At 31.0% G+C, this 15,458-nt stretch overlaps 1 protein-coding gene across 7 annotated transcripts in view; it reads left to right on the top strand.

The window, feature by feature from the left end:
• Positions 1–15,458, top strand: part of LOC117240890 (DENN domain-containing protein 5B) — a 69,184-nt gene that overhangs the window by 38,031 nt on the left and 15,695 nt on the right. For all 7 annotated transcript variants that reach the window (XM_033506911.1, XM_033506913.1, XM_033506909.1 and 4 more), the window contains exons 2-3: positions 6,619–6,728; positions 8,699–8,919. In XM_033506911.1, the coding sequence (XP_033362802.1) occupies positions 6,619–6,728; positions 8,699–8,919 (331 nt within the window). The remainder of the gene's footprint in view (positions 1–6,618; positions 6,729–8,698; positions 8,920–15,458) is intronic.

Below are 15,458 nucleotides of genomic sequence, written 5' to 3'. Positions count from 1 at the left end.
TATATATCAGCATTGCTGAGTACATAAAAACAGGAACATAAATTTTAATTATTCTGATTTAAAATATTATAAAATACATTCTCGTAACTTTCGCGCTCCTTGATCTGACGAAATATTACAGTATTCAGTTTTTCCTAAGGCAAACATTTCATAACAAATAAATATACAATATTTCGTATACGAGAGAAACAATCATTTCTTATCCTCTGCCTTCTAGTCTTATTTGAAATGATCAAATATCTGGCAAGTAAATAATATGGAAATAATTTATTTCTCAAATTAAATTCTGGAATTTATTTGAAAACGACTTTATTTTTAAATAAATTCATTTGTAATATTGTTTGGAGAAATTATTTGATCTATTTATTTATTACCTTTACTTCAAATAAAAAGTGCCCATTCCTGACCAGAACTACCGGCAACTACAGTATAAAACTTGTATCAAAGAAATTAAGATGCAAGGGATAGGATAATGTTTATAACGCAATAAGAAACGCAAGCTCTTTTATTCATATACTTTACAAAAGATCATTCAAACATAAAAAATGCGCCATCATAAATCTATAAAATTTCTATGAAAAATTACGAATTTGTCATTTTGAAAGAATCTTTTCTCTGGGCAATAATCGTGAATTTCTATCGTGACGTAAATTTTACATCTGAAGAAATTGAATTTCTTACAATTATTATTATGAAGTTTCTATTTATTTCATAAATATGTAGAATATATTCATTTTGTAAATGTATAATAATAATTTTTGAATAATATTACTGGAAAAGTGCGTGGAGGAGAAGATTAAAAGTCAGAGGGAAACGAAATGGGGAGAGTAAAGGATAAAATGTACCAATGAAAGCGGTTATAACTAAGCACGTATAGAAAAACAGAAAAGAAGAAGGGGAAAGATGAGTGGAAAAATTGAAGGTAAAAAGGATTGAAATAGACAGATAAACATTACATGGAAAATTACAAAGAAAATACAATGAGGTGTGCAAGGAGATGAAATCACACACACACAACTACCGAAATATCTACAGAACAGAAAAGAAAATGTCGATACAAAAATTAAAGACAAGTATCACGTATGAAAATCTGGAAGACAATAAATGTCGAGATAGTGAAAAAGAGAGGAAGTGTATGTTATGCAAGGATACACAGAAATAATAAGCTGCTTTTCAAATGCGAAAAACTAAATAAAACCACGTTTAAGGAACGGGGAGACAGTTGCAGAGGAATTCAAAGAGGAAGTGGTGAAATGTTGCAGGGAATTGGAATTGTTTAAGGAAGCAGGTACAACGCTTAAGAAATATGTTATAAGCAACAATATTAAAGAAGGATAGTGCAATAAGAAAAAACATGTAAAAGTACAAACGGATGAGAGAAGATGTGAATATATGTAGAGTTAGGAAACCAAAGATAGCATAGTATAGTACAGGTTAGAACAATAGAATATAATTTAGTATAGTAAGTTGGAGTGGATAATAACAAGGCCAAAGAAACGCGAGAAAAGCGTGAGCGATGGAAGCAGGAGTGGGATATCTTAAATAAGCAATTATTGTAAAACCGAGCCCGCTTCTTGGTAACACGCCGAAATGGATATACGTATTAATGATTATTGAATCGTTCCTTTTCTTTTATTTATGAAAAGGAGACCTATCATTTCATTTTCATCATTTTTTAAATATTTTTCAAATTGATTATTTGATCATTATTTTTAAAATGATATTATCGCAAGTAACGAATTCGTATTTTACATTTTCATAGAAGTCTTGTCCATATTTCTACTTAACTACTAATTACATAAAAGTACGTCCATTACAAATATATAGAATTCAATTTAAAATTACTCTGTGAAAAGATTTACACAATGTTACAAAATCAATAAAAAAGGACACGTGTATGTATTTTTATATGACTAGTGGTTAAGTGATAATATGAAAAAGACATATTTTTCCGGCATAAAATGTTTTGAGTATACGCTAGCGTACAAAAATTTCCGGTCAGATATATCTTATATATTATTTACTAAAAGCTATGTATTATTATTTACTATGTATATATTATTTACTAAAAGATATGTAGATCAGTGTAAACTATTACTGGATATACGGGTACGACAACTAAGAGAAAACAGTGTTACAAATAATAAACTCTTTATTATCCTTTATATTAGATGTTTACAAAATCGTCAATACGACGCTTTCAAAAGTTTCCGGCCAGGCGTATCTCCAAATATATTCAAAGTTTATTACGCTTTATTTGCATTGCATATGGATGTCAACATATCAGAATTAGTTACTAATGCATGGTCGCAGCACTTAAGGAAGACATGAAAATACTTCTATTGATTATCGGGAGAATAGTTGATTTATCAAAAATTGGCAAACCGTCTCACGAGATCGCTGCAATATTAACAATCGGGAAATCTACGGTAAATGACATTATGAAAAAATATCATTCTGAAAAAAGTCTAGAAGAGCAACCACAATGTAAAAGACCATGAAAAAGTATTAAAAGAGTTGACCAACTAATAAAAAGAAAATCTACGGTAGATGCAAAAAAGACTACTTTTTAAATAGCCTACAAAATACGTGAGGAAAGAATTGCTAATATTAGTCGCTCGACTGTGACAAGACGTTTACATCTTTTAGCTAGATCAGGTACAAAATATCCTTTCATTAGTAAGAAGAATCAGAATTTAAACTGAACAATCGACGATTGGAGAGATGTGGCATTTTCTGGTAAATGGACGATATAGAAGACGTCCTGTTGGAAAAATATGATGTGAGATATCAGATACTAACATTAAAATACGATGGTAATGGATAATGGTTTTGGCCGTATTTTCTGCTCAAAGGATTGGTCCATTTTTAGAAATTGGATTAAGAAAGGAAATTATGCACAGCATTATGCAGCAAGATATCTGATTGAAAACTTTTGCACACCACTGTTAACTACGTTAACTATTAACTCCGACGTAGCTATATATTTAAAAACCTATATCTAAACCTTGACGCAATTTATTTAATTGAGTAAATTTTAGACAGTAAAATTGAGTATTTTTTGTTTTTAAAACTCGTAAGTATCTATGAGTTTTATAATTTCAAAAAAGGTTCAAGAATTAAACTGGGAAATTATGGATCATCTCCATATATTGATTGACTTAGTAGCATCTGATTCAGCTCGTTGCAGAATTTTTTCATTTATTACTTAAAATAACCAAAAAATCTGCAGTGTTGAACATCAATGGAATATCTTATATGTTAACTAATACGTAAAGGTATATAGTATATGTACTTCAATTTACGCATTAGAATTTTGAAATAGAAATTCCGTGTACCAGAGATTATAGTTTCAAGGTGAAATTCAATTTCAAACTTAGCGACCTTCAACCAATGTGCCACAGAAATTTCTAAAGCATGTAATAATTTATTCAATTATATTGACAAATAAAAAAAAATGGTAACAGCCAATACAATCATAGCCGTACAGTGTAAATGTCCCGTCTTGAACCAAATATAATATATTTTTTAGTGTAACGTAAAATTTTAATAATTGGTTTATGTGTGTCACGGGATGAAAAAGATTGAAAATCACTGAAATAGAATAAAAAATATTAAAATAACTTATTTTCTAAATATGTTATTATTTAAATAAATATTTGAATAAGACTTTGTTTTGATAATGTCCTGTCTTCGCTGAGAATCCGTTTCCGTTAGCCAACAATTATGCACCCCATGTAATCAAATTCTCGCTCGACGAGCCCACATCATACGCATTTCACTGCCGTCCTGGGCAGTTGTTCGATCATAAACGATTAACTCCGTACAAGGGTGCTGTTGTGTCTATCGTGTGCGAGGCAACTGGAACATCGCCAAGACTTTCAACAGTCTCATTCAGGTCGAGTTGCTCTGGGATATGTACCGCGTTCAATAACAAGTTGCCGACGCTGTCGTGGGGAGACTCTAATTTTTCCGAGGAAAGGAGGAGAGCCCTCTTCCTCCTCTATTTCTCTCTCTCTCTCACCTCTTTTCTTGCTGTAGGAATTGCAGCTTCCAAGATGTACTTAGGCTGTACTGAACCAAGAACAATGTGCAAACTGGAGTAAAGTAAATGCACCCCTGCTAAAACTCTTTTTTAAATGTCGAATCTCTCCCTTTTCTATATGTGTGTGCGTCTTTTTTGTCTCATCTGGAACACATATACATGTCACTTTTCCCGTAGAATGGTTGACCGACTTGAACGTTTCTCGTGCAACGAGGAATTTACACTAATTGTTTCGCTGTGATAATACTCTGTCTGTGAAGAGAGACTTCTGTCAAATACTTGGATCGAAAGTGTTACGAGGTTTGGAGATTGGATATGACTGTGTAAGGATGTTGGCGTTGAAAATTATATAATGTTTTAGAATATCTTGCGGTCGAGGATAGAAATGTACACTAGTGTTCAAAAGTAGAGTGCATATCTTTAATTGTAAAATTACAGGTCAGATGAGTCAGAGGCTAGCACTAGCGGCAAAATCGCTGTTGCTTTAGCATTTGTATATGGCATTATTAGAGGAAAAAATTGAACTTTGATTGATCCGACCCAGAGCAAAAATAGAAGACCAGTAACCGTGTCGTCAAATACGCGCACATTCATATGGACGGTTGCCCTAATCGTAAACGATAAAACTATCGCAGGACAAATTGTCGCTAATGTGCGGGGCCTCGAACTGTAATGGTTTCATTCTGTATAATCGTCGTAACTGTATAGGATAAAATATTATGATGCGATTAAATTCAATTTTTAAATTTAATATCCTAGGTTAGGTTTTTATTTTTTTAAAGTCCATGTATTATAACTATCATTAAAATAAGATAGTACATACATATAAGATCATAAAAAATATATCATTTTATTGTGATTATAATATGCAATTACTGTAAGATCAACGCAACTTCTATTGTTCAATATGCTAAAAATATTTACACAGAAGATTGCAGTCGTGCAATTCCTGACAAATAATTGTGTTACGTTATTGTAATTTTTTTGTTTTCTAGTGTGACATTGAATATTATTCAAGTATAATATAAAATTTTATAAGAAACGGAAAGAACAAATTTTGAACAAATTTGTAACATGTGTAGATTCTACCTCGTTTAGCTCTAAGAAAAGACTCGAAGATTGATTAAAGAGAAGAACATGTTTAAGTATTTGGTTAAAAGGTCACGGTCTCCACTTATCGTAACAAGCATTACAACTCATCATTTTCATAACGTGTTGTTTATGATTATAAATGTCAGGCTTTTAACTTACTTGAAGACAATGTACGCACAACATGTGAATTTAATTAATCTCTAACACATGCATTTTTTTTTACTTTGCCGGTACAAAATAATTAATTTCTTTGGAATGGAGAATAATTAACAGTTTTGTAAAGATTTATTACAAGTAATCAAAAAGTCAAACGATGAACATATTAGTTGCATCGCCTAAATTGTTCATGTTTCTTTAAGGAACATAATCACTATTAATAAATGTTTAACACAATTAACACTAGAACTACCAAACCAATCAAAATGATTAATATCAGATTTTTTGTCTTTCTAATTACAAAATCGTGTAAGTATGTACATATACTTTTTAATATTAATATTTACTCTTAGTTAACTATGTACAATATATTTGATTGCATATGAAAAGTTGGCAGATCTAGTATTAAAAGAAAGTCGATGCTTGTAAGGAAACTAAAAAATTGATTAATAAATGCACTTATCTGATTTTATCTCTCAACTGCTATCGTTGGGAAATAAATAACCACTACAATTAGAAATAGGGATTGCTTAATATTAAAATATTAAATTTATTTTGTGTTCTATATTTTACGCGATATATAACATACACAACAAAATAATAAAAATACCCTGAATACCTTAAAGATAAGGAATCTAATCTAGTTAGTTATGGCCATTTAACGCATCAATATCATTCGAGGATTAATCAGTATAGGTAAAAATAACTAAATTATTCAGTTTTCATAAATGTTGTCATCTTTATACATTAATTATTAAAGAAATAATATTTCTTCAATGAATATTCGTTATAATATAATATAATATAACATGATATAACATAACATAACATGATATAACATAACATAACATGATATAACATGATATAACATGATATAACATGATATAACATGATATAACATGATATAACATGATATAACATGATATAACGTGATATAACATGATATAACGTAATATAACATGATATAACGTAATATAACGTAATATAACGTAATGTAATATAATGTAATATAATATAATGTAATATAATACAATACATGCATTTTTATCTTTTGGCCCAACGTCCTTGAAAAAGAAAGGATCCGTTGGATTTGTTTAACTTAGACAGAACTAGAGCAAACTAATATAAATTAATGTTTATTGCGAAGAAAATAGCATGAAATCCGAGGAGAGAAAAAATATTACGAAAACATAAATTTTTTGTATTATTATCCTTTTTATATCATAATTATATGTGGGTAATTATGTACATGCACATGCACGCGAGTGATTAAAATGTTTTATATAACTTAGAAATTTAACAAAATATTGTCCTCTTTATTTCAGGTGACTCCTTACAATGTACACCTCTGGACCGAGCGTATAAAAGCAAAGTTTTGGGACATTATCCTGATTCTGTACCATGGAACCCCTTCGACGAACACGCTGTATGCATGGTACGTTATTAACAACAATTATCGTTTCTGAGAATCATAATGTGAGAAACACAATTTTTGCAAAATTTTACGATATTCGTACGAATTGATTTTAATTTTTGTTAACCTTAGAAACTAGGGAATTACGTATTACCTAGAACTTTATCACAGATCATTTGGACCATATGTGATTTTCTTCCTTCCCTACATGCTTTTAATAATCATTATGGGGTATTTCTAAATACTGTTTGGTAGAGTGATATTCAATAACAGTTTTCATCAATTTCTTTTTTCAAAGTGTGAATGCACTATGAGAACGTAAAGAACAAATGATTGGCTATTATAATTATCAAAAGTTGAAACAATTAACATGTTTTATTTAAAAGTACAAAGAAATAATGGTTTTAAGCGATTATAAAGAAAATTTAGCTTAATATAAACGAAATTTTTTTCAATTATGTTCTACCAATCTTCATACGAATTACATAATTACATAATTGATCAGTGTATGATGTTGTCACATCATTATATGATCATACCATTATTTCTTGAATGGTACAGATAAAACTATGAAATTTTATATGTATTTACCATTTACCATTTAATGTCTCAGTATATAATGTTAAAAATATAGACAGTAATTAACCATCAAAGTCTAAAAACAAAGGGCACCAATGAGAGCAAGAAAAAAGAGAACAATAACAGTCAAAAGGTTTGCACCTAATGTTTTAATGGATCATGTTTCAGCATCTTCGGTATAAGTATAATATTTCCTAATCGATATCTTATATCCTGTACCCTATATGCTAAACGATATTGAAATTAAAAAAGAATTATTATTATTGTGTTCGTCATTTAAAGATAGCTCAAATTCGTATTAGAGTTACAAGTAGACATGAAACTCATATAAATCTTGTAAATTTATATTAATACTTTCTAAACTTCATCAGATAACATACTAATGCATCTTTTCACGATCTAAAAACTAAAATGAGAATCATATTAATAATGCCAATTTCTACATATTTTTACTCTACTCGTCAATTTATGTATTTTTAAACGTGCCTATAAAATACTAATAAAGTATAATTATTATAAAAATTCAACACTCTATACGCCCTAAAAGTGCCCGCGAAAAATATACGTTTCTCAAACTATACTTTCTTAAAAGTTCCTTACCGGGGAATATACTCACTCAGAAAAAACATTACTGCTCTTTATTCATTCAACCATTTCTATCGCGTGACTTCATGTAGTTCCGTTGAAAATTTTGTTAAAGATAGAAGAAAGAAGAGGAACAGTGCTTTTGACAAAGTTTGATAGAATCAGTAAATTGAAAGATTAAAAGTATAAAGTATTTTATATACATATAGTAAAGATATTTTCGCAGTTGGTCGTTTGAATGCCTAAAGAATATATGCTATATTCCTGTCTTTAACATTTTATACAAATTATATTTCTCATATTTTTAATTTTATTTTTACATTATCAATGACTTTTTTTTAGATAAATTTGATACCTTACACGAAGAGACAAGATGCTCAGCTATATTTTTCATTTTCTTTAACAGGATTTTTTAAAATTTAACGTTTTTAGTTGATTTTGAGATGAAATATTTATTTTCGTAACAATTAAAAAGTTCTTTTAAAATAGAGAAACCATTTTTCATTTATCTATCCGATTCCACGAAACTTACCTCGAGTGGCTTCTCTCGAAAACACCCTCGAATATAGAAAAAGGAAAAGGCACGGTAGGTACTTTTCGCCAAGCTCTAACAGAATTACTGGGACGTAAAATTAAGAGTGCAAAATACTCGACGTATATACGGTAAACTGGGTACACATTGTTCGCGATCAACAGCGTTATATAGGCTACCGCGTCCTAGTTGCGAATGGTAAAAAGTAGAGGAAGAAAAGACGAAGAAAAGAAGTAGTGAAGAAATGAAAAGGCGTTGTGTGCAACGTCTGTTCATTAGATATTCAATCTTGCAGCTCTGCCTGCCAAGCGGCCTGAGATTCCGAACCCAGAAACACTCGGTGGAACCAACGTTTCACTCGTTCGTGCTCACCAAGGAGGACGGGCACAGAACCTACGGGTTCAGTCTTGTTTTCTACGAGGAGTGCCGGAATCGCAAGATATGCGCGGCTATGCAAACTCTGCAGGCGATGCACATCACGGAACTGAGCAGCGGGCAAAACGGTACACCACCAACGTGAGTCTTCTTTCCGTTGTTTATTTTCCTTTGCTTGAGTTCCTCCATGATGCTGTTGATCCTTTTGTTACGTTAAGGATAACGTGATTAGCAGATTGCACCTATTTATGCGAATTCTTATTTTTATGAATACGATTAGAGAAACGAGACACAGGAACATTTTGTTTAGTAAATAATATAACGAATATTCTAATTTGAATACATTATAGGTTTTTGCACATCATACGCATTTTGTGCATTTCAGTACCTTCAAATTTCTTATCAATGCATAGAAATCTGGGGTCTAGTGATCAACTTAGATCATTCTATAGTAGATCGATTGATATTTTTTGTGTCGTATGGGGAATATTGTGTCAGAAGGGAGTTTAAATCTTACCTACGTACGATACCGTGCACAAGTATTTGGACAGTTGTCGCAATTCGCTTAAAGATTGATATTTTTTTATATTTCGAAAAATATGATCGAAGAACGTTTCTTTATTGTTATTGCCTGTTATAAGTAGGTTCAAATTCTCTGAAAAATTCAAATTAAAACAAGATATATATCTACTACTCAGGAATTCCGTTTATTACTAATAAATATCTAACACTTCATAAAATCTACATAAACTTTTAGAATGTAGCTGGAAACATATAGTTGTTTCAATCGCGATAACACACCAACATTGAATGATTATTGATCTATGTAAGACTAGTATTCATTCACCTTCGATTATTGCTCTTTTAATTGTACTAACTAATATCAATTATTGTCTTTGTCAATATCTATTAACAATATGTATATGGTTGCCTGAGATAAGTTCAAAAGCTAAAATTAGATTGAAGTGTTTCATTTAAAACATATTTTATATATCTGTAATAATTTAGAAGTACCGAAATATCTATGTACATATTCTTAAGTAATAATTTGGTTTTTTGCTGGCTTCATGTAACATTTAACCCCTTAACCTACAATTATGGGCATAGCCCGTAGTACGATGACCGGGCCAAACCTAAATATCACGGGCATAGCCCGTATTAGGTGATTGGACCAAACGTAAATATTACGGGCATAGCCCGTAGTACGATGATCAGGCAAAATATAATATATAATATATACGTAGTAACTTAAATGGGTCTTAGAGTGAGGACAAATAATGATGTTTTATTTGGAGTTAAGTTTAGTATAACAAGCAACACTCAATACAAAAAACTGATTACAATATCGTCGTACGTCTTATTATCATACTCGGCTCTCAATTTCCCGATTCATACTCTCTGGCTTCTCCACTCACACTCTCAGGCTTCTCCACTGACTCTCTCTGACTTCTCAACTGACACTCCCGACGGAACTGGACCCGATGGCGCCTCGGCTCTCGCGACATTGTTTATGGTTGACTTGATATTTCATAAGCCCTTTTCCACGATACTACATACAATAGCTTGTTTACGTTTTCGGACCAAAATTCTCATACGTAAATCGTAGGTTAAGGGGTTAAATTAAATTATCAAGGAAACGATTAATCAGAATGTTGTACTCATGAAACAGATTGTGATTCAACATAGGAAAAAGTTGTTAAAACCATTTGCAAGAGTTATATTATTGTAATAAATTATAATAATTATGAAATCCTTCCGGAAGGACAAGCAAGAGTTAAAGTAAACAAAGGGGTGCAAAGATAACCTGTTAATGTTGAATACCAAAAAAATACTCCGACTAAAAGAAAATGCACTCCAAAAGCACCCCAAAGAAAAGAAATGGGAAATTACTAGCACCATTCATAGATTTTTCAAAATTCTCAAAGCCGTTTTGCATGAAACTGAGTTCGTGATGATAAGAGTGATTAAAACTATTAACGAGAACGTATCGTTAAGAGTTACATTTGTGGATGAAGGACAAGTCATAAAGTGTATTGAAGGATTTGTAGGAGAAGGACAAGTGAGATAGAGATTTCGCAACGAACATTGTTACAGTATGTTTAGGAAAATGGTTTAACAGTAAACATAGATAAGTCAAAAATAATAATTGTCCAAAAAGCAAGGAAGAAAAAGAAACAAGTTAAAGAATACAGGTATAACGAGTCAGCACTAGAAGTAATAAAAACGTATACATATTTAGGAGTACACTCTTATGCATCAGGACTTCTCGGATGGACGGCTAACTATTTCATGAGCAAAGGTAGAGCAAAATGCGAAATTGGGAACGAAGACTACATCTATTCAAGTGACATCAGCAACGCTACATGCGAGTAGTATTTGGTAGTAGCATATTCAACTACAGAAGTTGCAGTTGGCACATTTTATTACAAGATAAATTAAGAGAAATAAACGGAGGAGACGTTCCACAAATAACCAGTAGACAAGAATTATTAAATCAATTACCTAATATAAGGAATAGATCTTTTTTTAGATGTTTTTTTTTACTAACTGTATCTAATTGTATAGTTACAATTACTTACATTTATTTTATTTATTTATTTATTTGAAAGTTAACGTTGTATCGGTATGAAACCATATGTCGGTTATTAGGTGTAAGTAGATGTAAAAAGTGTTTCCTTTTGAGACATCTGGATAAGCTTGAATAGCAATTTTTAGCAAGATGGCTTTTTACTCTGTGTTAATGTACTCCACTGTTGGGATTTTTAGTTAATCTTCTTTATGTCATTGTTTCTTACATATCTCGATGTGTATAATGTTGTTCTTAGAATTGTAGATTTTCTATTTTCTTTACATGGGATTTGACAGCCATGCTTCAGGGTTGAATTACATATGTCCATATGAGTTTGGTAATTGTTTTGTAGATCTATAGCTTATTTTACTGTTTGTATTCAACTTGGAGTTTCTGGTTATGAGCCATTTAATAGTTTTTCTATTAGTTTTTATTTGTTTAATTTTCTCTCGAATATGGATTTTCTAGTTTAGTTTGTTGTCCAAATGAAGACTAAGGTATTTGATGGAATTTGTTTGCTGGATTTCTGAATCATGAAAATAAATTTTCGGAGTTGGTATATTTTTTAAGCAATAGAGTGGAAACTAAATTTTTCACAGAGGACCGACAAAAACACTGAAATCTGGCCAATTTGTAATATATTAAAGATCTAACGAAGCCCAACTGTGAAGAATACCCAAAATTGAAGACCCAAAGGGTATATAGCAGAATTATAGCTCAAATAAGGTTGTCCACTAGGCACGAGACGTGGATTAACTATGATAATGGAAGTACGTTAAAATTAAATGACTGAGTTTTGCCGACTTTGTAATATGGACAAAGTAGAAAATTTGAATCATCTTTTAAGTGTATACCCACAGCTCAATAGAGCGAGAGGAGAAAGATGGAATTTTCCACAAATGCTGATTTTAAGAGACATCCAGTAAGCAAAAGAGTTCGTGTACTTTATCCAGGCATTAATGAAAATAATTGGGTTGGCATCGGACATTAATCGTGTAACTATCATTTTGTCGGAACTAAGATTCAAGGATAAATTTCTACTGTATTGACACTAGGTTTACGGGCGTTTCTTATATACCTATCTCTACGAGCACCTGTCAAATTGACGGAAAATTCTACCAAATGTCCAAATCGGACAAATTGTGAATGTAAACAACTAAATAAAAAAAAAAATTGACGGATAAACGAAAATACGCATTTTTTTTTAAAAAATCGATTTATTCAAATTAAGTCTTAATTGAACAATATTAGGCTCCACGTTTAGATAAATTGTTAATAAGTAAAAAGTCTTTTGTTTAAATTATCATGGAAATGATAACAATAATATTAACGATATAGGGTAATCATATTTATTGAGTATATTTTTTACAAATATACTGAATTTTGTTTGTGCATTTTCCGCATACGATCTTTATGCAATATATACAACAATTATTGCTTCTATTTTTTTTTGCAGTAGGTCACTTGGTAACTTTTTCGCACTTCTGACGTTAAAGGTGACAGAAATGAAGCGTCTGATCTTTGGCAAAATATAAACTCCTTTCTGGATATTTTCGATCGGGTGCACTCTTTACATAATATACACGTGTTTATCGCTGCCAAATCTAAAATATTGAAAAAAACTTGAAGGGGCCATCGGAAAATCGTTGCTTTCACTTTGTTTGTTTGTTGCTAAAACTTTGTTTTATTATAAAAAGCAATGATTTCTGGAACACGTTTATAATTGTCTTCTACTTGTATACCTGTATGTTTGGTGCTTAGAAGGAGGACTTTTACGTTAGGTTTACTTTTATACACAGTAAGCGTGCAGTTTTCTGATTTATATAAATTTGAGGAAAACAATGTCATCTTGTCCTTTTTTCCCTTGAGCATGGAGTTTCATATTTCCCCATATAAGGAAAACCATTCAAAATATATTTTGTTTGGACGTCAACTGCTAACCAAAACTTAATGCAAAATTTATGAGGTTTATTTCGTTGGAAATAATTGTTCATCTATTGAGATATTTTCATATGGCTTGTAACAAGCCTGGCTATTACTTATAAATCTGTTCCATTTTTCGAATATCAGCGCAAATTTATCTGTTTGTAATCTTTCAGCTTTCAATGATCTCGCTTCATATGCGCTCCGGGCATATAGAATTCATAGAAAACTACGCAACACAGCAACTGTGATTGTCCAGTCTTTTTCCAAAACTCGATGCGCCTCGGTTTCAGTGCAATCTTTTATGTGTTCCATTATGTGTCTGTCAATTATCAATTCGAAAGCACTAGTTACACAACCCGACATAATATTTCTCTTAGCATAGCCAGTAAGCCCTGCGATATCCTTGAATATCATACGAACGGGCGTCCTACCCCTAGATCCGTCTGCTTTCAGTTTTATCCACTGTGTCCCGTCAATTGCAATTTCAGTTTCACCCATTACATTTTGGGATGTGCTTGGATGCTCGTCCTTTCATCCTCGGAGTCAGAACTAGAAAAAATACGCATCCTTTTCTTGTTACGATACACTTTCAAGAAGTTTTCCTCTTCACTACCCGAAGATCCTTCTGTCTCTCCACTTTCAGTGTATTCAGAACTTTCACTGTCAGCTTCGCTTTAGCCTAATTCATATTGATCTTCTACGGAGGTATCCTCAGAACAATCTTCATTAATGTTGACAATTTTATTCAATACATTATTATATCTCCTGGATTTACTCGTGTTTGCTAGAAAAGGGGGATTGGTAAAAAAAAAAAGAAAATACTGTGCCCAAATTCAATTATCCTATTGTAAATACTTACAATAAGCGGAGACAATAATGGGAAATAATAATGGACAATAATGTTTATGAAATCAACTAGCCTGTCAATTTGACGGGTTTCGTAGAGATAGGTATACTACATACAGATTTCAAAAATAAGAAAGCCTAGGAAAAAATAATTGTGTGTATCAATTCTTTAGATGAAACGATTAATTTACGATGCAAAATGGTTAAAATGAATACTATGGTTTTTGGGATATTTCATTTCAAAGTTTGAAATCCGTCAAATTGACTGGTCCCGTAAACCTAGTGTTAAATATAATATAAATTAATATAAATTATAATATAATATAAATATAAATAATATAAATTAGTTAATAATATAAATTAGATTATAAGTTAGGATTAAGAAAACAGTATTAATTTTTATGCAAGTATCTATCGATGTAGGTATGTAAGCATAAACTATATAATATATGTCAAACAAATTTCTTGTAATAGGCATGTAGTCTAATGAACGATAAATTTACTATTATTATTATTATAGTTATGTTCTCTAATCTGAATTCTATTGAAAAAATTTAAAGTCATTTATTATTAATTTTCGATAAGAAGTATAAATCTAAGAATTAATAAGTTCTCGATTGCATTACATTGATTGTCCTTTCGAGGATATTGTCGAACAACTTTTTAATAAATTTATTTTCCACTTTCTACCATTCCACTTAGAAAAACTTCATTACAAAAGCTATTTACTTTTTTGACACCTTTTCCTTTTATGGCACATTTCAAACAATTGCATATATGTTCTGTAAGATTTATATCAAGTTTATATTGATTACACTTTCAAAAATTTATTGAACTAAGGAATGATTTGACACTAAGAAGAGAGTGTTTAAATATTCGTTTTTTATAATAGTCTGTGAAGACGATTTCAAAGATTATGTTTGATTAACATTATAAGATCAGCAATGTACATGTAGCCTAATCGTAAGACTTCTGCACAGTATTATATTTATGAAGTGAAACTAATTAAAAAAGTTTTCAGTTTCATTCAATACAGATACAGTATCAAACAAAAGTATCTTCGTATAAAATTCTTTGCGGGTCTGTAAAGAATGTGATTCTCTGTTTAATGTTTTTGCAAAATACAACTATCGACTCTAAAGTTTAACTGTACTATGAATTATGAAATTTAAAGATAGCTATAATAAAGAAAATAGATAAAATACTCATAAAAGTCCGTTTTCAGCGGAATAAAAGCATTGGCACACTCGAAAAATTTGTTATTACGTGTATTCCACCTTTTAAATATTCTAAATATCCTTTTCTAAATATTCCCAATGTTGGCACATCTGTTATGTCG

Source organism: Bombus vosnesenskii, unplaced genomic scaffold, assembly GCF_011952255.1.
Source record: "Bombus vosnesenskii isolate JDL3184/JDL3185 unplaced genomic scaffold, Bvos_JDL3184-5_v1.1 scf7180000015060, whole genome shotgun sequence".
Classification (NCBI taxonomy): domain Eukaryota; kingdom Metazoa; phylum Arthropoda; class Insecta; order Hymenoptera; family Apidae; genus Bombus; species Bombus vosnesenskii.
The sequence above is the reverse complement of the archived record's forward strand: the minus strand, read 5'-3'. Positions and strand labels throughout refer to the sequence as shown.